The 26,123-nt window shown below is 40.3% G+C and overlaps 2 protein-coding genes across 10 annotated transcripts in view; one reads left to right on the top strand and one right to left on the bottom strand.

The window, feature by feature from the left end:
* The first annotated feature begins 1,981 nt into the window (after positions 1–1,981).
* WDR41 (WD repeat domain 41) lies at positions 1,982–26,123 on the top strand. 8 transcript variants are annotated; one of them, XM_083703776.1, is made up of 14 exons: positions 1,982–2,401; positions 4,708–4,820; positions 7,745–7,793; positions 9,573–9,704; positions 10,564–10,626; positions 12,760–12,871; positions 13,656–13,718; positions 14,856–14,963; positions 16,304–16,485; positions 18,325–18,446; positions 19,180–19,268; positions 19,779–19,912; positions 20,864–21,041; positions 25,793–26,123. In XM_083703776.1, the coding sequence occupies exons 1-13, from the start codon at positions 2,351–2,353 to the stop codon at positions 21,014–21,016; spliced, it is 1,371 nt and encodes a 456-aa protein (XP_083559902.1). In that variant the 5' UTR covers positions 1,982–2,350; the 3' UTR covers positions 21,017–21,041; positions 25,793–26,123. The 8 variants fall into 8 exon arrangements, with proteins under 8 accessions (XP_083559902.1, XP_083559903.1, XP_083559904.1 ...); XM_083703777.1 differs by having other exon boundaries at positions 1,983–2,401; positions 25,756–26,123; XM_083703778.1 differs by having other exon boundaries at positions 1,983–2,401; positions 25,766–25,859.
* PDE8B (phosphodiesterase 8B) overlaps positions 21,675–26,123 on the bottom strand; it is a 43,042-nt gene continuing 38,593 nt past the window's right edge. For both annotated transcript variants that reach the window (XM_083703765.1, XM_083703764.1), the window contains exons 21-22: positions 25,289–25,418; positions 21,675–24,420 (exon numbers count right to left, since the gene is read on the bottom strand). In XM_083703765.1, the coding sequence (XP_083559891.1) occupies positions 24,299–24,420; positions 25,289–25,418 (252 nt within the window). In that variant the 3' untranslated portion in view covers positions 21,675–24,298. The remainder of the gene's footprint in view (positions 24,421–25,288; positions 25,419–26,123) is intronic.

The raw sequence follows: 26,123 nt of genomic DNA, 5'->3' as shown, positions 1-26,123 counted from the left end.
ATCAGGTCATTTATGCACAGCAGTGCCCAGAGGAGAAATGACTGCTGGGAGGAGCACAAAAAGAAGAAATGCCATGGTACACCTGCATCAGCACATCTGGACGCCTTCATCTGCCCTACCTGCAACAAAACATGTCTCTCCTGTATCAGTCTCTACAGTTACAGCAGGACCAATTGCTCTTCAAGGGTTTGACATCACCCCCAAAGGCACACTCTTCCATTGTCTCCCAAGATGGACAGATGCCAAAAACATCAGTACTTGTTTTACACCAGGCTCTGGTTGGTGGAAATTCTAATAACCCAACCAAGCAGCTCTTGCAAGTCTGCCCACCCTAGATCACATAGGAAAATAGGAAACTGCCTTATACTGAGCCTGGCCATTCCCCACACCCCATGTGCACTGACCTGAGATACCAGCAGTGAACGGTTTCAAGAGAATTTACCTCTTCATTGGCTGACACAGAGTAGAAGGGGCTTTTGTCCCATATAGCACTCCAGGTGTTGGGATACAGGGTTTTCCCCAAATCTGTTTTTCATGGTGTTTTGTAAAGACCATTAAAATTATCCATGGTGGAATTGAGCAAAAATGATCAAGCAGGGATTTAGTCCCAGTTTCGGACCAAAATCTGTAACAGCCAAGTCTGTACAAAAGTAGTCTCAAAGAGCAAACTGTGACACCCCTCCTGATTATTTTTTATCCTCCTGAGATGATAATACCATGTAGTATCCATTGTTTATGGCTCTCCATACAAAGGTATCTGAAGAAGTGTGCAGGCACACAAAAGCTTATACCTAAAACTACTCAGTTGGTCTCCAAGGTGCTACATTTTAATTTTTAAATTCATTTGGAAGGATTCTTTTAAAGACTTTCTTAGATCACATAATTTTTTTGAAGACTTGATTCTTTTAAGGGAGTTTTTAGGTTTTTAAGAAGAGTCTTTTTAACTATCCTTTTAAAGAATTGTTTTAATTTATTTTGACTTCAGCAGACCAACACGGCTACCTAACGTATTTTTCGCTCTATAAGACGCACCAGACCACAAGACACACCTAGTTTTTGGAGGAGGAAAACAAGGGGAAAAAATATTCTGAATCTCAGAAGCCAGAACAGCAAGAGGGATCGCTGTACAGTGAAAGCAACAATCCCTCTTGCTGTTCTGGCTCCTGGGATAGCTGCGCAGCCTGCATTCGCTCCATAAGACGCACACACATTTCCCCTTACTTTTTAGGAGGGGAAAAGTGAGTCTTATAGGGCAAAAAATACGGTACTTGAATCTCATACAAAGGTTGTTATGGAGAAGTCTGTTTGCACTTTCTTTCAGTTTTCAGTAGATGCACAGTCCATAAATCTGGTAAATCTTCATACCACCATGTTCTGCACTGGTTGGTTGGGTTTTCTGTCCCACTTTTGTTGCGCTATAGCTCAGGTGTGCCCCTCGAGACAGCAAACTCTGGGGGAGCATCACAGAACTAATAAAGCAGAATGAGGTGTGGACAGTCCAATATATAACCTCCCTGCTCATGCATTATTATTCCATCAATGACATCTTGCAGAAGACTCCCGCAAAAAAACCCACCACTCTGGCGAGGACTGCTCCACGTGAGGACATAAACCATTCTGCTATAAATATACAGGATACACAAATAAATCGAAATTTATTACAGCTGTATGGCACTGAACCCGGGACTCCCGGGACGTGTTTTTTTACAGACTTTAACAGCTGTATGTCAGGCAGAAAACCAACACGAGCTTCTCCTGGCACGAAGATACATTGGGGAGGAAAACTGCTCCTGGTGATGATGTTGATGAACTTGTAATTGTACTTGTTATTACTCTGTCCGTATAAAAAGTGGCAACCCTAAACTGGAACACCGGCGCCTTACGCCTCTCGTACATTTACACATACAGAATAGGGGATCTTCGTGGGCGTGTTTAAAAGCATGCGCGCCGCAGGGAGGGGATCGATGATTCGGTACTCGCACGCCTAGCTCGCGAGCGCGCGGCGGTCAATCCTGAGGGCGGAAAGCGGCGGAAGACGCGTCCCTGCTTCGTTTTGTGTTGTTCACTGAAGATTCGGGGATCGATTAAGTCGCCGACGCTTTGCCTCAGATTAAGCTCGCGCTAGCGAGTCCCCTTTCGAAGGAAAACAGCCCCGCGTCCTATTCGGCCGGCGGCGCGCGCAGTCCAACGGCGGCTACGTCGTGCGGCGCAGGGCGGACGGAAGCGAGGGACGAGTCCTCACAGCAAGAGCGTCAGCTGACTGACTGGAGCCGCGCGCGGGGCGAGGGCTGCGGCTTCAACCCGAGGCGAGGGCGCGTCCGCGAGGGGCGCCCGGACCCCACCTCTCGCGATGCTGCGGTGGCTCATAGGAGGGGGACGCGAGCCGCAGGGATTGGCCGAGGTAAACGGGGCGGTTGGTGTGGGCGCTTGTGAGGGACTCTCGAGTCTCATTTCGGAGCCCTGCGCGCCGCGAAGGCAGCAACCAGCTCTTGCTCAATGTATTGCTGGGTGGAGAAAGGGCCGCTTCCTCAAATGACGCGTTCAAAACACGAACGCTTGATAATACTGCGTGGGCGCTTGTTGTTTTCCTCCGATAGTCTTTTTGCAGTGATGATAATAATTAATTTGGTGATGCCTATATTATTAGTGTGCATAGATTAAGACCAGTCTTGGTGGGTTCAGATTACCAACAGTATATCAGAATTTAAGCTATTATAAAAGAATTGCTTCCAGTATTGCCTCCCACAGTGGCCAGTCAGAGATGCCTGTGATGTTCACAAGTAGCACATGGTAAATGTAGTCATTTAGTGTTTGCTCTCTGGCAATTAGGCATACTTTCTCTAGACGTGGAATTTTCCTTTTAGCTATGATAGATAAGTCATTTGTAGAGTACTGCAATTCTCCATGAAGCGAAGCCTGCTTCTTAAAAGAATCCATCTGTGCTAATTTGCATCACAACATTCTGAGGTAATGTTCCTTTACTCAAGTCAGCCTTGTAAAATCAAAGCATTTACTAGCTGCCTCCACCCCACCCCAATGTATTAGTCTGCTGAGGACTAGCAGAGGAGGGATTTTGCTGGCAGCCCATTTGGTTTCTATACTGATCACAGAGGAGGGATGGAGCACTTCAATCCTTTCTTACTGCACAGAATTCTAGGTGCTCGTCCGCATACAGTGCCTTAATGCTTATCACTGGGCAGCAATAAGTATGCTTATTATTGCTGGTGCTTAAATACAAGACTGAGTTAAGTATGTGTTCCGTGGGGGCACTTGGTTTGGTTATAACCTATCACTAATCAAATGAATTGATGGCCTGAGCTCTATTGGAAAAGACACAGAAAATAAATACATTTATATATTGATACCATTTCTAATAAATCTTAATGTATTTCTGAAGAAATTATGTTATGCTTTTTCTTTGTCCTTCCCCAACTAAAAACCACTGATTTGTTAAACTTTTCTTCCTAAAGAAGATGCTTCTCACCCCTTGATCATTTTAGTTACCATGTTCTGTAATTTACAGTACCTAAATGTGATAACCTTTCTGAGATTGAGCAACTGGAACTGCATTCCAAATGTGGGTATATATATAATGACAATATTTCGTAGAATTGTAGAGTTGGATGCCCCCAAGGGTCATCTAGTCCAACCCCCTGCAATGTATGAATCTTACTTAAGGCGTCCATGACAGATGGCCATCCAACCTCTGCTTAAAACCTCCATGGAATCATTATATTTATAATTATTGCATGCATATGTAATGGCAAACCATGACTTGGCATCATGAGCATAACGTGTGAGGGGAGATCAGAAACTCTTGATTTCAGTTTGCAGCAAATCATAGTTTGCAGTTATGTCTCAACCTGGCAAACATGGATCTCAGCCATGTTTGAGTAACAGCTTTCTGGGTTTGGCCAAAATGACAACTGATTTTCTACAGAGAAAGGGTAAAGGGTCAGTGGAAGTCTGATGCTGCTTGTGATCATAATGTCAAACCACCGTATCAAGATACTGGCTGCATTTGGATTGGTATTAAGATATTGAGCTGGTTTGCATGTAAAGCTAAGCCAAACCTGGTGTGAACAGATGTATTCATGGAGAGGAGACTGACTGTTTTGCTCCTCCAGGCCTGCTGCTGCTGCAACACTGCTGTGAGCAAATACATGGTTTGGTTTAGTGTGTTGTCTGAATCCAGGCTTGTGGTTTATCACAACAGTTGTGATCTCTCTGAGAACCGTCATGCTCATGCATTCATGCTAAGCTATGGTTTGGCTAGCAGTATGTGAAACCAGTTCAGTGGCCGCGTTTGGGTGATCAGATAATATGAAAATTGAACAAGTTTCATGTGCCTGCATTCAGCTGCTTTGTATGGTAAGTGAACAGAACTATAAAGTTTGCTGAGTCCCTGCTACCAGTTCCCCTTTTTAATCATATTTGGTACAGTATAAAACCCCTTACCTCATCTAGCAGTAACACATGGCATATTGGTTCCTTCCTCCAGGATAAAATGCTGGAGGGATAGCTGCTTTATAGTTAGCACCATAGTTAGAATTTTAAAGCTATCACACTGTGGAGGATTATTGAGGAATAAATCATATTGCAAAAAAGAAAACAAGTAATTAGAAACATCTGTTGATGAGCTAGAGAGATTAAGATAACAAATTTGTTGATTTACAGTTTTATTTTTCTGACTTTGTGGATTTCTAGAAATCTGTACAGACCATTGGCGAAGAACAAACACAAAATCCCTACACTGAGCTGCTTGTGCTGAAAGGTCATCATGATATAGTGCGGTTTCTAGTGCCAATAGATGATTACAGGTAATACATTACTTTCATAACCTCCTTTTGCATCATAGGGATGATTTCGCTGAAAGTCTTAAAAATTGAATCTTCTGTTTCTTTTCCTCAGAACTGAAGAATATATGACAGGTAGCTTAGATCTAGGGTGTACATTGGGAAGGGGAATCTTTGCAAAACCTTTAGGTGAAATCTAATTAAAATATGCTGATTTTGACCTAAATAGTATTTTTTGCCAAAGTATTGGCAGTTTACATACTAAAGCTTAATGCGTGAGTGAGCCATTTATTACAGAAATTACATTACATATTTTCTCTCAGTGCAGTACTGAGCCAGTTTTTAGGCGCTCATCAGTGATTTTCCTACCTTTGGTTGCAACTTATTTATACTTCGTGTGACACAGTAATGTCAGAAAAAATTATCCCATAACCGCCATAAATATTGTTGGAGTTTGGTGCCTTTTAGTGCATTCCCTTTAATATAAAGTTTTACACTGAGAAAACTATCTTCATTATTATATTTGTTTATTAATATACCGCTTGTATGCCAAAATGGCTACTAAGTAGTTACGTCTTCGCATTCAGATGTAAAGCTACACGCACAAGCAAACATGAGAAGAGCTGAGCCTTAGGCTTGTGTACTTCCTTTTCTCTCTCTTTCCCACTTCCTTCTCCTTGCACTTCATGGCTTCTAAGCTGACTTCCCGTTGTCACCAAGCAGCTTGAAATATATCTAAAAATATGGGGGAAATGCAAAGCTGGTTCAAAATACTGGGTGTTTTATAGTCAGATTACCAAAATGTTGTATATGTACCGAGAAAAAAATAATGCATTTATCTAATATAAGCAGTAAAATAATTCTTATTCTTTGACTAGTTTAATTTGGTAGGTATTCCAACTTTTTAAATCTTTTGCGTGCATATAGTCATTAAGAGCATTGTTTTAACCAGGCACCACCACCTTGTTTGATTCTTTCCAATAGCATTAGCATTGTTACTTGGTTTCTGAAATGGTTTTATTTAGTTTTCATAGTTTTTTCATTGCATTTTTGTCGACTGTTGTAAGCCAGGTTTCACGCTTCAGCTCTTTAGATAATATCATCTTATTGAGAATTTTGCAGAAGGATTTTCTTGTTTTCTCGGTGGCTCAGCTAAAACCAGTGAGTGGAAAATTTTCTCAGATTGGTTTCTGAAGATACTAAATAAATCCTGTATCAACCTAACCGACAGCTGCTTTTCACTTCTTTTCTTTTGTGTTTTTGAACATGAAGAGAGGGTCATATTGATTGCAAGATCACTAAAGAAGGCTAAGCCTCAGCAAGAGTCTTCCAAAAAATGGAATGAGATAAAATTGCAAGTAATACTCTAGCATTTGACACATTAAACTAGACTGAATTCATAACACACTTTAAGAATAGCTTTTTCTGTTGCTCGTTTGACCATTTCTTGCTCCTCCAGGAAGCAGACAAGGTTATAGAGGATGGTGATCATGACTGGAAAAGAATCAGGTGACCCATGAAACACCAGCTTGGTGAAAAGAATCCATTTGTTGGATTGGTAGTTCAGCTATGAGCCCTCCATGTGAAATCCTGGGCTTCATATTTCAGACTATTTTAAAGACTGTGGTTCATTTTTGAATTGAGATATTAATAATAATAATAATAAAATAACAAAAACAACAACAATAACTTATTACCGTATTTTTCACCCTATAAGACGCACTATTTCCCCTCCAAAAATGAAGGGGAAATGTGTGTGCGTCTTATGGGGCGAATGCAGGCGCCTTGGCTTCAGCGAGAGCAACGCGAAGCTTCCGAAGCCTGCGCTCCAGAGGCTTCACGTTGCTTCCGCTGAAGCCAGGAGAGTCTGCTCTTTGAGGCTGGCGGTGGTGGAAAGCAGCGCTTCCCCCATCACCAGCCCCAGAGGATGGGGGGCAGCGGGAAGGCGCGTGACGCCTTCCCGCTACTCTCCAACCCGGCTTGGAGGCTGGCGGTGGGGGAAAGCAGGCTTTTCCCCAAGGAGGGAGAAGGGACTGACTGGCGGAGTCCGTCCCTTCTCGCTCCTGTGGGCTTTTGCGGGAGATGGGGAATTCCCGCACCTCCCGCAAAAGCCGTGCACTCTTTAAAGGGGCTGCGCGGCTTCTGCTGGCTTTTCTAGGATGGGGGTGGAGATGCTCCTTCAGGTATACTGGACCGAGGCTGTTTAGGGCTTTAAAGGTCAGCACCAACACTTTGAATTGTGCTTGGAAACGTAATGGGAGCCAATGTAGATCTTTCAAGACCGATGTTATGTGGTCTCGGCGACCGCTCCCAGTCACCAGTCTAGCTGCCGCATTCTGGATTAGTTGTAGTTTCCAGGTCACCTTCAAAGGTAGCCCCACATAGAGCACATTGCAGTAATCCAAGCGAGAGATAACTAGAGCATGCACCACTCTGGCAGTTAGGGTCTCAGCCTGCGTACCAGATGGAGCTGGTAAACAGCTGCCCTGGACACAAAATTGACCTGCACCTCCATGGACAGCAGTGAGTCCAAAATTACTCCTAGGCAGCGCACCTGGTCCTTCAGGGGCACAGTTACCCCATTCAGGACCAGGGAGTCCTCCACACTTGCCCACCTCCTGTCTCCCCAAAACAGTACTTCTGTCTTGTCAGGATTCAACCTCAATCCATTAGCCGCCATCCATCCTCCAACTGCCTCCACAGGACCTCACACAGGACATTCACTGCCTTCACTGCATAATTAAAAACTGTTTTTAATTTTGAAGATTTAGACATTTTTAGGAACAGCTTCCACTAAAATCATGTTTTCATGTGTTTTTGCCCTGTGCTTATCTGTGAGATAATTTAAAAAATGGTTAGTGGTAACATTTTCTATTCTTTTTGTTTCTATATAAATGTAGCATTTCCTTTATATATATGTATCTAATTTTTGATTTGTTGTTTCCCAGGTTTGCATCTGCTGGTGATGATGGGATTGTATGTTTGTGGAATGCTCAGGTTTGTTTATGTTCAGAAATGCATTGCATACAGATGAAAATTAGGTGAAGTTTAAATTGGAGCTATTCCATTACACATGAGCTATCTAAATAAAAAGTTAGTTATTAAAGATAATTGAATAATAAAAAAGGTCACAGAATCAGTTGTTCAAACTTAAAAACTCCATTTTGTAAATAATCTTGAATGACCCTACTGAGTTTTTTATCTAATTCTCATTAGAAAAGTTGGAGACAAAATTGACTTTCAAATTTTCAGTTTATATTTTGACATCTTCCTGTGAAACTAAGGTAATGTCCCTGCAATAATAGTATAATTGCATGTTTTGTGACATTATCCTGACATAGAATTACGTATATTATGTGCTAAGCATTTATTTCCTGACTTAGCAGTTATCTAGGTTGCTCTATAACTATCTGAAAAATAAAGGATAAAGTAAATGTGTGTGTAAGAGAGAGAAATGTTTTAAAACTTTTAGTACTTGTGATATGTTTCCGTAATACTGGACTGTTCACTAACACAGAAAATGTCTAGAAGGATGCTGAATTTTATAAAAATTGAGGTTTTGAATTATGTACATGCTAGGGCTGGCGATATATCATCCAAAACTGGTTTGAAGTTCACATCATGATAATTGATTCTTAATATTTGAGCTAGCAATAAATGGCAAATCACAATGTGTGCAATGGCAGCGGCACAAACAGTGGTGGCCTGCGTGGCCTTGTGGTGGTGATAGCGATGGCAGTAGCAGCAGCGACCTGCGAGGACTCAGTGGCAGTGATGGGAGGCAGCAGCAGCAGTGGTGGCGGCCTTTGAGGCCTTGCAGCGGCAACAGAAGATGGTGGCAATAGTAGAGGCAGCCTGCGAGACCATGTGGCGACACAAGCAGTGGGGCTTGCAAAACCTTGCCGTGGTAGAAAGAAGTGGCAGCAGCCTGCAAGTCCTCCTGGTGGTAGTGGGAGACAGTGGCAGTGGCAGTCTGCCTCAGCAAGGTCTTGAAGGCCACCTATTCTTCTGCTACCGTCTCCTGCTGCCACTGCTGCTGCCACCACCACAACAAGGCCTCGCAGGCTGATGCTGCTTCTGCCACCTAGCAGGCCTGCTGGCAGTCTTGACAGTCCCAAATTATTTGTATTCACTATGACTCATCACTGTACTTTGGATTGTCATGAATACCACCTTTTGGTAGCCAAGCCCCGAACCAAAGTCTCATTTGGATTCATTTTGGCTTGCCTACTGCTGAAAGTGACCATAAAGTGATTGATAATATCATCATTTATCAGTTTTAGACCCATAAGTAGTAGCAGTTGCCAGGACATTGTTCTGTTCGCCTCTGCATAGTTTCTTCCTTATTTCAGATATCATGATATAGCGATATATCACAATGTTTAGCTGGTGATATATTGTGACATTGAAAACCAGTTATCGCCCAGCCCTAGTACATGGTTCAGTCCATAATTCCATGCCAAGTTCTTGACCTTGTTTCAATGCAGAAGTTTTAGTGTCAGTTAGGACTGTTACCTTCTTGAAATCGTTTATTTATTTATTTATTTAAAATGTTTATAAGCCATGTAATACTTTAAAAATCTCTAAGCAGCCTGCAACATAAAAACAGTAAGTGGTACGAAAATGAAGAAAATACAACATAAAACCAGTAAAAGCAGTATTTCCAGTTACACATTGCTCCATTAAATCACATCCCAGTGGATTATGCTGTTATGTGCATTGGTCTATAACATTTTATTTCGTTCAGATCATTAAGATGTCTTTTTTGTTTTCCAGACTGGAGAAAAGCTATTTGAGCTACATGCACATACACAAAAGATTACTGCTCTTGCATCTTTTCCTCTATCAGATACTTGTGAAGAAAAATGTCACTTGATCTTGACAGCAGGTGCTGATAGAACTGTTATTGTATCCTTTAATCTGACCCAGACCCCAACTCTTTGTGGGAGGGAGATGTGCTGCTGGTACTCCTTTCCCTCCAACATTTGTGTGGCGGGTGACAGTGGTGGACCTTGGACCTCAAATTTCAGTGGCACCCTATGCTACATCCCTATCTGGACAGGGATAGCCTAACTACTGTTGTCTATGCTCTGGTAACCTGCCTCTGGGCTGCCTCTGAAAATGGTCCGGAAACTTCAGCTAGTGCAGAATTCAGCGGCCAGGTTGCTCACCGGAGCAAGACTGTTTGAGCATATTACACTGATCCTAGTCCTACTACAATGGCTACCAATTAGTTTCCAGGCCCAGTTCAAAGTGCTGGTTTTGACCTATAAAGTCTTAAGTGATTCAGGACCACAATACCTCAAGAACCACCTCTTTCCATATGAACCTACCTGGACCCTGACTCTTCTGAGGCCCTTCTTCATGTGTCACCTCCTCAAGCGGTCCGGAGGGTGGCAACAGGAGAACGAGCCTTCTCTGCAGTGGCTCCCTATCTGTGGAATGCTCCAGGCAAAAACATTCCTTTTAAACCAGGACTTTGGTTGATCTGATTGACATCCTGTGCCCTTTTAAAAATGTGGCTCTTTTGGGGGGTTATTATTGGGTTGTTGTTTTTATTTTGAATATTTGTATTGTGGTTTTTATGTAGATCCACCCTGAGATTTCTGCGCATAGGTCAGTATAATAATAATAATAATAATAATAATAATAATAATAATAATATACACTTGTGCTTGTGCATCTCCATTTCTATAGTTCTGCCTTTGAATATGGATACATGCCTTAAACTTGTTGTAGTCTTGAGATCCTTAATGAATGAAACCAGGTTTGGGATTGTGACAATGGTAGGCAAGTTCATAAAGTATCCTGCTTTCATTCCACAGTAAAGGTAAGAAAAATGAAACTGGATTTGATTTGTGTGTACTGATTGTAGCAGTTAAGGGGCAATTCATGTGATTTGCAAATCTGAGGTATTTTTATTTATTTAAAAGCATGCACCCTGCTAGGGCTGAGCAATGTCGGGTTTTCAACATTGTGATATATTACCAGCTTAACATTGCAATATATCTATATCATGATGTCTGAAATAAGGATGGAACTATGTAGAGGTAAAGCCCTGGCAACTGCTACTACTTATGGTTCTAAAACTGATACACTTTACTTACCTTTAACATATAGTGTTACAACTGTTATTTTATAGTACAGAGCAACAGGGGTGGCAGGAATCATGAGACAAGGGATGACTGGATTCACAGTTTTCCCCACATTACAATTCTTTTACATAGTACACACATTGTACAGTGGTACCTTTGGTTACAAACACCTTGGGTTACAAACACTTGGGGTTACAGACTCCACTAACCCGGAAGCAGTACCTCAGGTTAAGAACTTTGTCCCAGGATGAGAACAGAAATCGCGCACTGGTGGCACAGCAGCAGTAGGAGGCCCCATTAGCTAAAGTGGTACCTCAGGTTAAGAACGGAAACAAATTAAGTTCGTAAGCAGAGGTACCACTGTAATTTCCCATGTCAAATATTATGAAACCATTACCCACAATGTGGACTTAACAGATTTCGGATGATGTATCGATACATCACCCAGCCTACACCCTGCTTGACTTAGTAAAATAAACTCCAAGTAGCTTACAAGAAAAAACTAATATAAAATGAGTTGTATCCAGTGATGTAGCTCAGCTGACAGTAAAGCTTCTATCAGTGGAAAACGTAGGTGTCAGGACTGCCGCTAGGTCCCAGCTCACAGAGGACCAACGCCCAGTGGATGTTATATACAAAAGTCTTTATTAAAGTTTAGTTTCCATTTCCAAGCTCTGGGCGCGCAGACCCACGTCTTGACGCTAGACCGGCTAAGTCCCCTCTGACTCACTGCTCCACCCACACCAGTTTAAGATTCTAGCCCGGCTCCACCTCTTGCGCTGCTCTTTCCTGCGCTGGGTCCTTCTGCCCTCTGGGGTTCCCTCCTTCCTGGACTCCTCTGACGCTGAGCCTCCTGAGTCTTGCCCCTCCCTCCGGCGGGCTTTAGGACCTGGCTCCCTTCCCGGGCTCCCCGCTGTGCCGCGCTCCTGTACATTTGAACTTGGCACGCGCGCCCAGCCGGTGACTTTCCTTCTGACCGTTTCCCCGCTTCCTGATGTGGGCGTTGCCAAACCTGACTCCTCTCCTCCCTCTGGTGGTGAGGACACTGGTCCCGACTCCTGGGACTCCCCCTCCCCACTGCGCTCTGGTGGAGACGCTGGTCCTGATCTCCAACTGCTGCTCAGGGACTCCCCGCTGGCCCCTTCCTCCTGGGGCTTCCCCCCTGGACCCCCCTTCGCTCTGGCCACCGGCGCTCCCTTCTGTGAGTCCTCCGATTCGCTAGAGAGGCTTGTGGAATAACTCTGGCCACTGTCACTGCCTGCACCCCCCTCGTACTCCTCCTCCTCACTCTCCATTTGCTCCCCCTCCTGTGTCTCTCCTTCTGAACCCCTGACAGTAGGGAATTTTTTGTTGTTCCATCTGCCCTCTTCTTGTCTTCATGTCACAGAGCTATGTTCAAGTATCATGGCCTTTATGACTTGTTACTTCTGTGAATCATGAAAAGTTAATTTTATACCTCTGAAAAGCTGGAGAATTTCATTGGTCTTTGAATTCACACTACTAGAGAACGTCTCTTGATATAACGTGTATCTTTTTAACAAAACATCTCATGGAAAAGCTTGTTGTATGTACAGTATTTGACATAAAAAATATTTTAAAAGACTTGAACAAAAGTTTAGTAATAAGATGACAGGTTTTGTGTCTGCCTCATATCCTCCTTTGTATGATCTTGCAGTATCAAGCACCATGGTCCATCAACTTTTCTTTGTAGTTTATAAGCACAAGAAATGTTGCTGGGAAATAGAATTTCAGGTTGATTCTGTAATAGTCAAACCCTTACTGAAAAAGCTGGTGGCAATCTTACTGAATTTTTTTCCTAAAGAGCTTTGTTATGAGACATGATATGATTATTTGACTTGGTTCTACAGTGTTTGACAGTTCTTCAAAGGCTGGATGTATGGCTGTCTGGAGGGAGTGATCTGTGTGTTTGGAACCGAAAATTAGATCTCTTGTGTAAGACAAGTCATCTTATTGATGCAGGTAAAAATGTAAATGACTCATTATAGCAGCTAAAGTTAAGTAAAATGGATCTATATAATGACACAAAATCAAATTGGCAAAGTCCCTTTAATTCTAAAGATAACATATATTGAAGCTGACCTCTATTTTTAAAATGTCAGTGTAATCATTTTTGAATTAAGAGCACTTGGAGCCTCATGTGTCCTATGAATTGTAGAATATGTCAAACTTCAGTAACTGTATGTTAACTTAACTTAACTGAGCTGGGTCAGTATATATAAATCACTAAATGAATATATATTCCTTTGGAAATTAAATTAGGTTCTTCCACTGCCATCTACTGTAGGCATTAGATAAATGCTGTAAGATTCCACCCAACCTTATAAGCAAAATACAGAAATGTAACTGGAATATAATAAAGAAATGTGATGCTTATAATAATGTAGGAATGTGCTGCAAAATATTTTTGGTTTGCAGATGTACAAAGGTGTTTTAAAAGTTCGCACACCATAATCTGCTCTGTAGTTTTCAATGAGGACAGACTTGCTGAATTGCATGTCCTAAAAACAGAGGGAAAAGGCTTTTATGAAAATATAAGGGAGATTTGTATAGCTTATCCCCTCCCTCCATTTTTTTCTTAGGAAAAACTTTATGGAAATTCATGATTTGAGTAACCTTCCTGTGAGAAAGTCAGATAGTGTTTTATAATTTTGTGAAATAATTATAATAGATTGAGTGTGCATTCACTTTTTACTTGTAATAAAATATCTTGCTGTCTATTCCCCCCACCATCTTCTTAATAAAGATATCAGTACTATGATAGAATTGCCTAAAAATTGTGTGGCGGCAGCAGTTGGCAAAGAACTGAGTGAGTATTGCTATATACTGTATAATAAATATCTGAATGTTATTAGCTGTGTGTTCTGTATGTTTTAAAATGTGGAGGAACATGCATTGTGTCTACAGGGGTTAAGATCCAAGCACCTGTGCACTAATTCCACTTAATCCTGGAGCCTTTGTGTTTGTATTACTGTCTCTTGATATAACGCTGTTGTATATTTTAATGATTTCATGCAATGTTTGAAATTAAGGAGGGCAATCAATATTTATTTGGTATGTTGGTACAGCAATACATTGCACATGGAAAGCAGCAGTCCTTGAGGGAGCTGCAACAAGAAGGCAGAGTAGGTTTTAAAAAAACATTTATTTCTTTATTTCATTTTCTTAGTATGCAAAACCAAATAAAATATTGAGATCTTAAAGTCTCCAACAGATAGTTTTTGTAAATACATACCATGCCAACAGCTTTGGTCTTAGATTTCCAAACACTTGTCTCTTAAATATCTACCCTCTTCGTGTTTGAAAGGACTTAAATCTTGCAGGAGCAAGCAGTGTACCACCCGCCCCATTAGTCAGGTGACCAGTGCTTTCAGAAGTGACAGGGCTGCTTATCTGTTCAGCACACAAGGATCTAAATATCAGAAGAGTGGTCGCCTCTGCTTATAGCGAAATAATTCTTTCTGAAGAAAACTGAGGCTGTGAGTGCTGACGGAAGTGGAGCCAAATTGGCGGGACCACAGAGAACCCAGAAACATTATCATGCTCAGGGGAACCCTAAAATTGGCAGTAGTTTTCTGTTTTTTAAATTTTAAAGCCCAAAATTTTAAAGAGTGTGCTCTTATGCTGTTTTGGGAGGACTTGTGTGTTTAAATTTTATTTTATTTTAATTTAAAAAAACCTACTGTCAACTTTAGGGTTCCCCTGAGCTTGATAAATAGCCACTGCATGCTCAATAGCCACAAAATGTTGAGTGTCCTTAGGAGAAAAAAATAGAAAATGAGGTGTGTGGGCAGTAGAGTATTCTGGAGGAAAATGTGCCAGCCTGCCTGGAACTCTGAAAAGTAACATTCCTGTTAGGTGAGGCTACAGTGCAACATTTTGTTGCAGGTCCTAATTATATGTATTCTCATAAATGTCAAGATGTTGCCTGCCTTTCTCTTTGAAGTCATTCTTAGACTGAAAGCTTCCAGAGATGGAACTGAATGGGATGTCATCGAAGTGAAGCGCCTTCTTGACCATGAGGACAATATTGTATCGTTGGTCAGTGTTAGTGGTAAGACTGTTACTAATTTAATTGCTAGTAACTCATGACACATTTTTAAATTACAAAGTTTCTTATGTTGCTTCCCAAATGTAACTAAATGTTTATCTGAAGTTTTTATTATTTGAGATGCAGCTGAGTTGATTTGTGTTAAACCTTTTTCTTTTTTCAAACATCTCTGCACAATAGATTTGCCTGTACCTAAATCAACATGAAGTTGCTTGTCTGTTTATTGAGATAGCAATCAAAATACAGTTAAGCTTAACTGATTTCAATTAACTTACATGTACAGTGACTTCTTTTTTATTTGGAATGAAATGCATAATGTTTTTATTGGTCTTAAAATAATTGTGTGGTTATATTTTGGTCACATCCTTCTTCTGGACAAGGGTGCAAAGCTCTTCCCTGCCCATTTTATCCTTGAAATAAGCATGAGGTGGGTTTGGCTGAGACATGGTGACTGGTTCAAGGTCACTCAGTAAGCTGCATGGCTGAGTAAGGATTAGAACCTGGGTCTCATCAGTTCTAATCTAACCGCTACACCATATTGGCTCTCTTAGTGTTAAAGTCTTTACAGTACAATTAATAATCTTAATCCAGAAGAGTCAGTTTAAATGTGAAAGCAGTGTCTTGTGTTTAGCTTCATCTCCAGTGTGAAACATTGCTGTGGAATCAACAACATTCACCATACTTATCCAGGGTATATATGAGATGTCCCTGCAAAACTGTAATTATTCTGATATTCTCAGGGTGGGGGTGCGGGGCTGGTGGATTAAAAACAAAACAAAAAACACTTCTGGACTCAGAGTTGTCTTTTTTCCCCTCTCCCCCCATCAGCTCTCTGCAGTGCAAAAGTGAGTGTGCAGCCTTCTGCTGCGCTTGAATTTTGCGCAGTTGCTTGTTAGACATGATAAGAGTAGTTTTACTATTTTTGTTTAGATTGTATTTTTCTCTTTAATTTTTATTGCATTTCTTATTTTATGTACAAAGGGTGCTTCCACATTTGGCTTTCTCCTCCAGCTACCGGCTAGAGTTTTACTTAGGCTTGCAAATAGTTGTCCCATGTGGCCAGTGAAATTTACCAGTACCTCCAGGTGACCAGGCATTACAGCCACTAATGTCTATTGTAGGTTTGTGTAGGTGGGAAAGCAGGCTGGTAAACATTTTGGTAGTCTAGTAACCTTGGCTGGCTTTGTTGCTAAAGTCTGTCAGAGTCCTGTTCTCCCGAGTCAGTTGGAAATGGGCCAGGCAGAGCCCGATTTGCATTGACTTTGCTTGTTATCTGATTAGCTTGTGAGCCTCTGTGTAAATAGGTGTTTATTTATGCAAACTCTAATATTTTTGGTGCCTAGATCTGACTTTTGCAACAGGCTCTCATGTTGGTGAGCTGATAGTCTGGGATGCATTGGACTGGACCATGCATGCATATGAACGCAGATGGGATGCTTCTCTTCACGTTGACCCACAACAAGAAATAAAATTATCGCACAGTCAAAATGAAGTTTCAATTCAACATTTAGCTTCTGATGAGGAGGTGAACATTTTAAACAGTATTAAAAAAAATGAGACTTACAATTGTTTTTCTGTGTCTGGTTAAAAAAATGCTGATTTAATATGTACTTATGCTTTATTTATTTTCACATCCCAACAAGAAATGCAGATTGAGAGTCCTGAGCGAAAGGTTAATTTTAGAACTTGTCTTAGCTTTGTAAATTTCAGTAAACTCCTACAGGCTCAATCCAATGAAACTACTCCTGTGAGAATCCCATTAAATGATTGCAGAATTTCAGTCATTTCAGACTTGAAATGGAGTGTGTTTTGGGGTTTGGGCACTGAATAGAATAGGACAAGGAACACAGCATGGCTGCCAGATTTGCAATGCGTGCTGTATTCTTCACAAAAATAATGTGCATTTTCATTAAGTTAGCAATTATTAGATTAGTAGAAATCAAGTAGATATCTTCTTTTGGATGCAGTTTTATCAAATGGCATTTCTGAGCATGGTCAATTTTTGCTTGTTGTTCTTCTTAGCCCCACAGCGCCAAGATCAGAAGTGAGAGATGCTGTCAAAGACCTATATCTGGTCTTTGTGCTGTGGTGTTCACCCTTAACTCCAATCTTAATCCTTAGTGCTTAGTCTAGAAATAACAGATCTCTGCGTATGACATCAGCTGACTGATGGGTGGGCGTGGTTTGCCCAAAGTGGCCCAGCAGGCCTAATTAGGATTGTGGGATTCCCTACCCATGTTAGCAGCTGGGACAATACAGCAATATTTTGTTGCAGGTTTACTAACTTACTTTAGAGCACATTGTGTTAGGCATTTTTTAATGCTTGTAGGTTGTGGTTCTGCCACAAAAGCAATAACATAAAATATACACATTATACTGTCATAAAACACAAAGGAACACAGTGGCCCTGTTCAAATGATTGAATCTCATCTTAAAAAGCTGAGATACGAACAAGCATAATGTACCCATGGCAGCCACTTTGCTGCTCCTTTGTTTGAGCCGGGAAACAAGCCAGGAAGCCTCACTTAACTACCATTTTTGTTTAACTGCGTTTAGCTTTTTATTTGAATGGTTATGTTTTTAAGTTTTTATTGGTTTTAATATGTCACTTTGAGTAATGCAATAAGAAAAGCAACTAACACATACAGAATAATAATAATAATAATAATAATAATAATAATAATAATAATAAATTAATCACAGTTTCCTGATAATTTCCAAATGGTGAAACTGTGTTTAATGGCTGCCAAACAAGTCGTAATACAAAGTTATAGTTTAACATTGGCTTTTAATTTCCTTTCTTACTTGAAAGCCATTAATCATAGCTACTGGTTCAGTTGTAATGGCAAGCTATGGCTAAATGAGACTTCCTGGTTTGTTTTCCTGCTTGCACAAAGGGAGAAACAAAGTGGTCATGTGTGGCTTCTTCATATCTCAGCTTATTAAGCAGAGATTCCTTTGACCAAATGCACCCAGTCAGTAGTAAATCTGTTAAATTGTAGTCAGCAGCAGGGGGCTAGAAAGAAACTGAACACATAGGCCAGCAAAGGTCTGGCAGAACAAGGTTTTTACAAACCTACGGGCCTTGAAAAGGGTTGTGGATGGAAATAGCTGGCTGTGCTTTATAGTTTATTAGATGCCACCGACAGCAATAGGATTGTAGTATTTATATGAATTGAGGCATAATGCAAAAACTATTTTAGTAATTATAGTGGTAATTACAGTTTAAGGAGCTACGCACCTCTTGCCTTCTGAGCTATTTGGTTTAGATTGAAAGGTAACAGTGTCACAGTCCTCCTGGAAATCCATTACACAACGTAATATGTCTGCTTTGTTAAGATGTTCTATTGAATTTTCTTTCCAGTGTGTGTTCGCTGCTGTTGGAAAGGGCATATACGTGTATAACCTTCAAATGAAGCGTGTGATTGCCTTCCAGAAGACTGCTCATGACTCCACTGTCCTGCACATTACAAAAGTTCCAAACAGGTGCAAGTTACACTAAATTTTTCATATGCTGGAAATGTAAGCACCAGAAAGATGAAGAGGGCCACACTTGATGTTTGTTCATTTCTCCCAACCCCCCCAACCTTTCATTATAGAATATTTTAGCAACCATTCACCTGTTATATTTTGCTTCCCTGGCTGCATGATAATCCTGGTCTTTATCCTGAATTGCTCACTTATTTATTTTTAAATTGCAGTACTGAAATTCTAATGTACAATTAACAAAAAGAAACCCATTCATGCTCATTAAACACATTATTGCTAACATTGGAGGCCATGCTGCAGGTGGTGCCACAAAAATGCCGTAGAATGGAGGTTGGGAGGCGGAGGTGGGAGGGATTTTAGGGTTGCACAGGGCACTGCTGAGATTTGAGAGCCCAGACTCCACCACTGACCAAAGATCTCTCCCAGCAGCAGCACATAGTTATTAAATAGCACCAGGACAAGAGCGGTCTTTGGTGCAATGGATTTACTCCACACTCAAGACAGGCAATATCTCCTGCCTACCTTCTTTGACAGGGACTGCCAGAATCACCTCTGTTGTCGTTGTTAGTTGAAACTGGGCTGATAGCAAGGTATCCTTCAGAAAGCAGGCCCACTGGGAACATTAATTCTAAACATTAGGTCACAATTACAGAGTCTTTGTTTTGTGAAATTCTGCTAATGTGGTTCTGCATGACACTCCAGTAATAAGTAAGTCACATTTGCTTTACAGGCAAATAATCTCCTGTTCAGAAGATGGCAGTGTTCGCATATGGGAATTACGAGAAAAACAGCAGCTTACAGCTGAGCCCGTTCCTTCAGGTCTGTATCCAGAATGAGGATTGTTTACACAATATCTGAGATAGAAGGAATATGCTGGTGAATGCCAGTAGAGTGACCAGGGCTGCACAAAATTAAAATGTTATTTAGTCACTCTGCTAAATTTGTTTGTGTGAAAGTTGCTCAGAAAGCAAGAGAGACATTTTAATGTGAATGTACATGTAGCTATTTCTACACAGCTGTTCTCATATAGAAGCTTGTAAGATAATGACCATTGAGTTGGCTGGATAGAAGTATATTTATGTTTGCCAAATATATTTAGTTCGACAGCATCCCATTTTATATGCCTTGGTTAGCTTAAGGGCCATCATTTGACAGCCACTAGTTTGTGGTAACAAAACATCCCATGGCCCTTCTGATAAGTTCATGGAGTTTGGTCGTCCGCTTGGTTTGAATGCCTGGATTTTGGCAGGAAGCAAACGAATGAAGAAGTAGAAACCTGATGTACTCTGCAGGAAACTCATTTACTTCAACCAACTGTCTATTTTCCAGGTTTTTTCAGTATGTGGGGATTTGGAAGGACAAGTAAACAAGCCAGTCATACAGCTAAAAAGCCACCAGAGAGCACCACTGTTTTCTCCTTGGATCTCATTGGGGATTTGATTGGGCACTCTTTAGCTGTTCAGGTTTGTTGGAATTATTGCTGCCATTGTTCCTGTAAATATAAAGGTTATTTCTCTTAAACAGCTACATAGGGACTAGATTTATTTGAGACTGTATAAGGAGTCAGAACTTCTTCCCTAATTGGATCTTGAGACATGCAAGTTCAGTAGTCTGTGAAAATTGAAGTCTCAGCCTAGAAGGCATTCATTGTGTTCTTTTTGTGTTCTATTATGACACAAACCAGGGAAGAAAACTCTTACCTTGACTCTCAGGTGCCTCATACTTTGAGTGGTATGTTAGTTACAGTTCTAATAAACTAGAGGAACTAGAAATAGCAAACTACTTCATTCAACATTGTCTTTACTACATATGAAAATACTTCCTGTGCTATTCTCTACATGCTTACCCAGAAGTAGGTCCCACTAAATTCCATGAGACTTATCCCTAGGTAAGTGTGTATAGAACTGCAACTATAATTATGTATTTGTCCTGTTTGCACCAGTATTTTTGCATGTAAAATGAATCATGCAACTTGCTCAACATGCCCCAAAGTTGGGCTTGTTCATAAAAACTGCTTCTTATTGAGGTAACTTTCAGAAGGAGGCATAATATTCTTTTGTTTTGTTTTTGTTTTTTGTTGTTTTTTAAGTTTAAAACTGCTAGGCATGCCCGTGCCCTTGAACATTCTTAAAATAGTTCATTGGGTCCTGGTTTTTCCTCTCACTTCTTGAATTTGTTTTAGGGGCACAGAATTGGCTCCATACTTCCTGCTGCTCTAGTTCTGTTTGGCTTATTTTATGATTATATCTTTTGCTGTCTCCCACATACTTGAGCCTAACCAGGTTGCTTTTATGTTCTTGAGGCGTTACCATTTTGGGCAAGTGTGTTACTTTATTTGACTTTATTTTGTGAATGTTGATAAAAAAAGTCTTATAGTTGTGTATATTGTATTGATGATACAGTTTTTGTTGTAGATGTTCCTGTACTTCAGTGAACATGGCCTGGCAACATGCTCTGCTGATCACCTTGTTATTTTGTGGAAAGATGGAGAACGAGAGTCGAGATTGCGCAGCTTACTGTTATTTCATAAGTTAGAACAAAGTGAAGATTTGCAGCTTAGGATCTAAAAGGACGTAAATATATGGGATAAAGGTATGGAATATGAATAATAGAAATAAGCTATTTAAAGTCTTAACTTGTGTGTATTTTTTTTTCTGGAACCTTTTTTAAAAACACTTTAATCAGCATTGAGGAACTATTAACCCACAAGACTGCCAAGTTTTCCTCTATGACACTGCCAAAGACGGTGGACTGTGAGGTGCAGAAAGAGCTTACCTTACCCTCATAGAAACCACGCCTTTATATAAACAGCTAACTTACATAGCATCTTGTAGGGTTGAACTAAAGTGGACTGATAACTTTGGGAGAGGCCCCTCTTACCAGTGGATTCTGAAAGGGTTGTCTAGAGCAGTTGGGATAGTTTGTCAAATGTAAGTTGACTCATGTATTAACAGAAAACATGCAATCAATAGGGGCATGCCCAAACAAAAAGGTACTAAAACTGCTCTGAGGGAGGCATTGAATGAGATGAGCTTCTTCGATAATGTAGTCTTACACTGGTGCATTTTGTCTAATTGTAAGTTATATACCTTAAACCCCAGGATTTTTGTTGCATCTGTCTCAATTACTGTGTATTCTGCTGATGATGAAAAAAAATGGATTGAATGAGAGCATGAAGAGAAGACACACACATTTAACTGTAACAGAACTGGAGCTAAGGCTATGTGAATAAAAATGAATTAAAATTTAATCAGATATAGGCTTTGCTATTAGTACATAATGGAACTTATGAATACTGCAGTGAACACACCATTCTTTAAACAACACAATGTAGCATTATAATACATAGCAACGGAAGTTAGGTGCTGTTAGAGTTCTAACAAAAATATAGCTTCTATACATTTCTCTGCATGGAAAGTATATGAATGTTTTACAGTATTTTACATAACTTGATACAAAACATTGAAAAAATGTTGGCACATTATGTAAGCTACAATCATTTTTCATCAGTAGTAACACTATTGTTTACTTCACCTGGTTTTCCTCCTTGGACTCAGCACAAAAATATGGAGATGGCCAAAGTTTTTTTTCTTTTGGTAGGGCAGTGTAATACTTTATATCAGATCATATGCATTTCAGCATTAGAAGAGTCCCTTGTAATGTGCAGCGTTAAGTAATAGTTGACTAATTTGAAGGACCTTGTGTCACTGATAGTTCTTGTACTGACTTAGAAAATCATCAAATTGGCTAACTACTGGTCAAAAACTATAAATCATATTCTTTCTTTTGATAAGATTTTATAAAGGCTTTTCATGCTACAGTACAAAAACAGAAAAAGAGGAGGGGAAATGTGAATTCCTCTCTCAAAGGTAGATCTCAATCCTTGTCTCACACAGAAAGAGGTGGCCCCTCCCAACTCTCACCTGAAAGCTTCCTAATCTTCTCCCACCCTGGGAGATCTTCCCTGCCTCTCACACAGGGACTTTCACCTGCCATCCTCCACCTTCATTTGCATAAAATCCCCTCACTGACATTAAAAAACAAACAAACCAGAAGCAGGAGCAAAGCAGAAAAGGGAAATAAAAAGATAAAAAAATAAATAAATGAAAAGAGAGAAAATGATAAGGAAAGATAAATAAATAAAAAGAGCTTCCCATTCTTTGTCTGTCAGTTGTATATTTAAAAATTATTCAAAGTGTTCACTCCAGGGGGGTATCCAGAAACTTGAAATCATTTTCCATCGTACTCTGGAAAATAGCACAACTCACTAGGATTCACTCCTACAGGAGCCCTAGTGAAATGAATGGTAGGTGGGTAAGAATGCAACTTCAATCCATTTTTATGGGGCTTGCCCAAGAGGACCTCCCTATCCGTAATTTAAAAATGAATCCTATTAGGTCTATATTACTTTTTATTTTTTAAAAAAATACATCATTCTTAACTGGGGCTCTTGAAGCAGCTTGCAACAAATAGCAATACAACCTGAACCTTGTGTTTTTGTTCTGTTCTTAACGTTATAGACTATATTTAGCGTATACATTGTCTTGGGTCCTTGATATTAAGGTCACTGTCTTAAGAGTAATTACTATGGCTGCAGTCCAGGACACTATAAAGGCACAGGGGCTTTCCTGTCCTCTATGAGGGAAATACAATGTATGAGCAGCCATTTCCCTTTTCATAGAAAGATAATAGGATGCCTCTGTACAAGTGTAGATTCTGGAGACCTTTTTGAATATGGCTTGAGAGTGTGCATATCTATCTAAGCAGGGTTTCTTTTCCTTATGGCTCATGTAAATAAGCATCTGTTACACACTGCTCCCCATTCTAGCAGGCAGATGTAAAACTGGAACTGTACAACATCACAAAGCATGATTGTGCTATTGAAGCAACAGATGCAACAAGTGCCAGTCCCTGACTTTAGTTGCGTGTTTGGACTTTCACAATATGGCTCACTGTCACCTGTTTAGAAGGCAGAGAAGAGAACAGATTGGCTCAAATTTATGGGCTTAATTACTGCCTACTAAAATTTTATACAAAATTGGTTTAATAAGTAAAGCAGCTCCCAGGTCTCCTTGTGTATCTAGAAACCACAGTGTGTCGAGTCCCCACATTACTGAGTAACTTCCGTAATGGAGCTACTTCTGTGGCTGCATTCCTATTGTGCATGCAAACGGCCTCCTAACATTTAAGTCCGCAGGAAAGCCAGCATAAGGAGGGAAGCAGGTATGCACAGACAGGTTTAGATCACAGAAATTGTACCATATACAAAAGAGAAAAAAGTTGATAGTTAATTAACTAACTTTGCTATTAAAATAATTATTTTTTCTAAGAAAGGACAGTTAAATTTGCTGTTTACCCCCTCAAATTTCTTTCTCCAATCGCTTTTTGTTTTGTTTTAAAGTTCTTGTAAACCAGGCTTCCCCAAAATGCTTATGTCTATCAAATGTTACTGATAGTTTTTCCAGAGAAGCTAGCTTTTTGTAGAATTCTGCCCTCTTACATGGAGTTCATGTGTATAATTGATCCTGGCCTGCGAACAACTTACACCAATCATATAATTTGACAAATTATAACAATTTGTTTTATATAAAATTACATTTAAAAGGATCCATTGTGCCACAAAAAGAGAATAGCTCTATAAAGCATATATTGGTTTCTCGATTATCATTTTTATATATAAAAAAACAAAGTTGTGTAGAATTTAGAACAATTTAAAATTGAGAAACAATAGTCTTCTCCATGCTGCCCTGTTGGTTACTTCATTGTGAAGGAAATTGCCCCCTCTTGGGTTCATACCAGTAAGTGGTTCACAGTGTGAGTGGTAGGCTATGATGTTCCATATCCTCCCTTCAGCTTCCGTTATTGTTCTCTGAAGGAAGCCGGAGGCTCCTACACTTTAGCTCATCTAGTGTTTTCCAGTGTTTGTAGTTATTTGCCAAGTGTTGCATCAGAACAGGTAGATGTGCAAATGCTGAGAGAGGAAGAGAAAAGAAATGCTTTACTGTCAAAGCCCAACAACTGAAAAAACATAGCGTCAACTTCAGGGAAGTGTTCTCACAGTGAATAGCCTTCAGCCTTTGTACTGAATTATTTAGTCAACTGCTGGTACTAAACAAAGAATACTATATACAAAAAATTATACCTAGTTTTATTAGTGGCTAACTTTCTCCAAAAGCACAAGTGGGACCTGCAACAAAATGCTGCAGCATGGAATATGCTCCTGTTCGAGGTGCCAGTCAACCAGGCATGCTGTTTTTCAGGTTACTCAGCATACACCCCCCCCCTCAAGTTTCCATTCCTGCATTGTCATGCTCAGTTTTTATTGGGCTGTTTTCCCAATCCTGCTGATGGCTTGTGAGTTGACAGTGTCATTTTGGCTACATAATTAGAACATTAGTTAGGAAACTGGAAAATAAAATTGTGCTCTGCGCTCAAACAGTTGCTGTAGAATATAGTTTCTATTTATTTCAGAACAGCAACCATTTAAAAATTATTGAAAAATAATCCAAAGCAATTTTGTAGTCCTTACTGAGCTGCCATAAAACATAGTAATCCCTAAAATCAGTACATTAGGGGAGGCTCTTTTTCACCTGCATTCACCATTAAAAGTACACATTCACCAGCGGTGTGCAATTTCCAATCACCCCAGCCTGAGAGGTTGTGCTATCTGCACTAGCACAGATTTCCCATGGGTGCTGGGTAACCCAGAACTTGGGCTTATTCTGTGATGCACAGTCCCTGGCCATATGGATTTAGACTTTCATATCCTACCACCTTTGGGGTGAAACAGTAAGAAATTTGTTCTTCCACAGAGAAAAAAAGAAAATGCAACTTCTCACCATCCCAAGCATCAAACATGTCCATTATGAAGTAATCAATGAAGGATATCTGAGACTTGGGGATGCTACAGGTGTTTCGATCAAAAACTGGCATAACAACTGGCAGACCCTGTCTCTTTTCTTCATCCGTCTGTAGAAAACAAAATAATTGTAGTCAGTTTGTGCAGCCAAAGCAAAGATTACACAATTTTTTGGGGGGTGTATGTGTGTATACCATATATGATCTTAACAGTACAGAGCAATAGCTCAGGAAAACAAACCCTACTTGCAGTTGCAATTAAAAATATTCTACCTGGAGCAGGAGCACAGAACTGCTATCCCCAAAATTATGAGAGAAAAAAATCCATGGGACCTGAAGATTAGTTTCTGCTTCAAACTATCCCAGAAGATGAACAGGCATTTTGCACCTCATGGGCACATGTATGTAGAAAAGGAGGGTACAAATTGAAATAATAATATCTCTTAAGTCCAGTTTAGGATTTTGCTGCTGCTGTTCCCATACAGGAAAATGAGCCAGAGGAAAAGAATGAACACTCAGCCTCAAGTGCTAAAACCAGTTGGACAGGGCAAGGTGAGCAGATGCAGTTCCAGAATGGTTTGCTTCAAAGGTGGCCGATTGAACCACTGGACTAGGGAATAGCTGTACACCAGGAAGCAGCTATGATGTTGTAGAGGCATGAAGAACTTCACTCTCACTCAAAAATATTTCCATCCTATTGCATCAGTGCAGCCTTCTCCGGGCTATAAAGTCTCATGTATACTGCTTAGAAATGATAATGATTAAGTGGTATATAAATGCCTTCAATAAAAAATAAGTAAAGTGTCAATTCACAAA

Source organism: Podarcis gaigeae, assembly GCF_964106915.1.
Source record: "Podarcis gaigeae genome assembly, chromosome: 11".
NCBI classification, from domain to species: domain Eukaryota; kingdom Metazoa; phylum Chordata; class Lepidosauria; order Squamata; family Lacertidae; genus Podarcis; species Podarcis gaigeae.
Note: the sequence above shows the minus strand (reverse complement) of the source record. Positions and strands in the feature narration are given on the sequence as shown.